A 2,163-nucleotide genomic window follows, 5' to 3' on the forward strand; every position below is an offset into this window, starting at 1 on the left:
GCCATTTTGACAGTAGTAGTGAATTGATTGATGAGGCTACCCGCTCTTTTCTTAGTTACGTTCATGGTTATGTTACGTATGACGAAAGCGCGTAAGTGCAAGCCCTCAGAAACCCATAGAGATTGTATTGAAAGCTCTGATATTTGAAAAAAATTGATTTTACATTAGAGGCTATGAGAGACTTCTGGGCGATTTTCAACCTGACTGAAATCGCCCCAAAACGGGCGGGGACATTTGAAGCACGACTTTAGCCTGATTGGACATTTAGTGGCAGATCAGACGTCTAGATTAGAACACTGATAACTACTGTTGCCGTGATATAATTGATTAGAAAAAAAAAACCTTCCTTTTCCCGTTTGGCAGTGCGTCGCCCATATCGCCCTAATGAACACACCGCCCCTGCTCAGGAGAGTTGACTAGACACATGCGATCACACACTGGAGAGAAGCCTTATAGCTGTGATCAGTGTGGGAAGAGCTTTTCTCGATCAGCACTCCTGAATATACACAAGCGCATACACACAGGAGAGAAGCCTTATAGCTGTGGTCAGTGTGGGAAGAGCTTCAGTCATTCAGGGAGCCTGAATTCACACCAGCGAACACACACTGGAGAGAAGCCTTATAGCTGTGATCAGTGTGGAAAAAGCTTCAATCAGTCAGGCCAACTGACTATACACCTGCGAACACACACAGGAGAGAAGCCTTATAGCTGTGATCAGTGTGGGAAGAGCTTTGCTTGCTCAGGAGAGCTGACTAGACACCTGCGCATACACACTGGAGAGAAGCCTTATAGCTGTGATCAGTGTAGAAAAAGCTTCAATCAGTCAGGCCAACTGACTATACACCTGCGAACACACACAGGAGAGAAGCCTTATAGCTGTGATCAGTGTGGGAAGAGCTTTGCTTGCTCAGGACAGCTGACTAGACACCTGCGAACACACACAGGAGAGAAGCCTTATAGCTGTGATCAGTGTGGGAAGAGCTTTACTCGATCAGTAACTCTGACTATACACCAGCGCATACACACTGGAGAGAAGCCTTATAGCTGTTATCATTGTGGGAAGATCTTTGCTGTAGCTTACTCCCTGACTCAACACCAGCGCATACACACAGGAGAGAAGCCTTATAGCTGTGATCAGTGTGGAAAAAGCTTCAATCATTCAGGCCAACTGACTATACACCTGCGCATACACACAGGAGAGAAGCCTTATAGCTGTGATCAGTGTGGAAAAAGCTTCAATCATTCAGGTAAACTGACTAGACACCTGCGAACACACACTGGAGAGAAGCCTTATAGCTGTGGTCAGTGTGGGAGGAGCTTCAGTCAATCAGGGAATCTGAATTCACACCAGCGAACACACACTAGAGAGAAACCTTAGATAGACACACTAGAGAGAAACCTTCCAGATCCCTAAAGAAAGGATCAATAGAAAACATCTAGTGAACAGTCATATCCATCTCCCTTTCTTAAACAGTTGACTTAGTCTGATCTCCATGGTAACCTCTGTGGAGCCTAATATGCAGCTGTAATCTAGGAGCAGGTCTCCCCTGTGTCTATGTAATATCACACATTGTGATCTAAATGGATAAATGTTATCATAGAAAATGTCATAGTGAACCTGTGTGTGTTGGGGGATGTTGATAATTGTATCTTCTTTCATATACTCATGATACTATTATTATTAAATGTCATTATGTAGAGTAATGTTTCAACAATAGGTGTATATTCATGTATTCAATTCATCAATAAATTCATCCATTATCTTCTAAACAAGAAGTTATCACTTTAATTTGATATTTTTATAATAATGATCTAAATTGATTAAAATGATCCTAAAACGAATCAATGATACATTGGATAATAATATCCATGAGGTCAAGGCAAGAACTATGCATACTGTGTCTTGTAACAACGGTTAATGTAATAACTTTTAGATTTGTAATGTAATAAAACCGGTAAATGTAATATCTTGTCAGGTAATATAAAATATTGAATTGTTATAGTAACAACTTTTCCATTTAATGTAATAAGTTACATTATCAGGTGAGTAACATTTTTGGATGAATAACTAACATAATGACTTCAACCGATCATGTAATAACACCTAAAACAATTTTTTATATTACTTCACTAATGTTAATGCACATACCACACACCACCAAT

The 2,163-nt window shown here is 40.4% G+C and overlaps 1 protein-coding gene across 1 annotated transcript; it reads left to right on the forward strand.

The window, feature by feature from the left end:
- Positions 1–334: 334 nt before the first annotated feature.
- Positions 335–1,923, forward strand: LOC123491247 (zinc finger protein 135-like). Its single transcript, XM_045221465.1, has one exon. The coding sequence runs from the start codon at positions 425–427 to the stop codon at positions 1,376–1,378; it is 954 nt and encodes a 317-aa protein (XP_045077400.1). The 5' UTR covers positions 335–424; the 3' UTR covers positions 1,379–1,923.
- The last annotated feature ends 240 nt before the right edge of the window (positions 1,924–2,163 follow it).

The sequence above is a fragment of the Coregonus clupeaformis genome, chromosome 7, assembly GCF_020615455.1.
Source record: "Coregonus clupeaformis isolate EN_2021a chromosome 7, ASM2061545v1, whole genome shotgun sequence".
In the NCBI taxonomy this organism is placed as follows: Eukaryota; Metazoa; Chordata; class Actinopteri; order Salmoniformes; family Salmonidae; genus Coregonus; species Coregonus clupeaformis.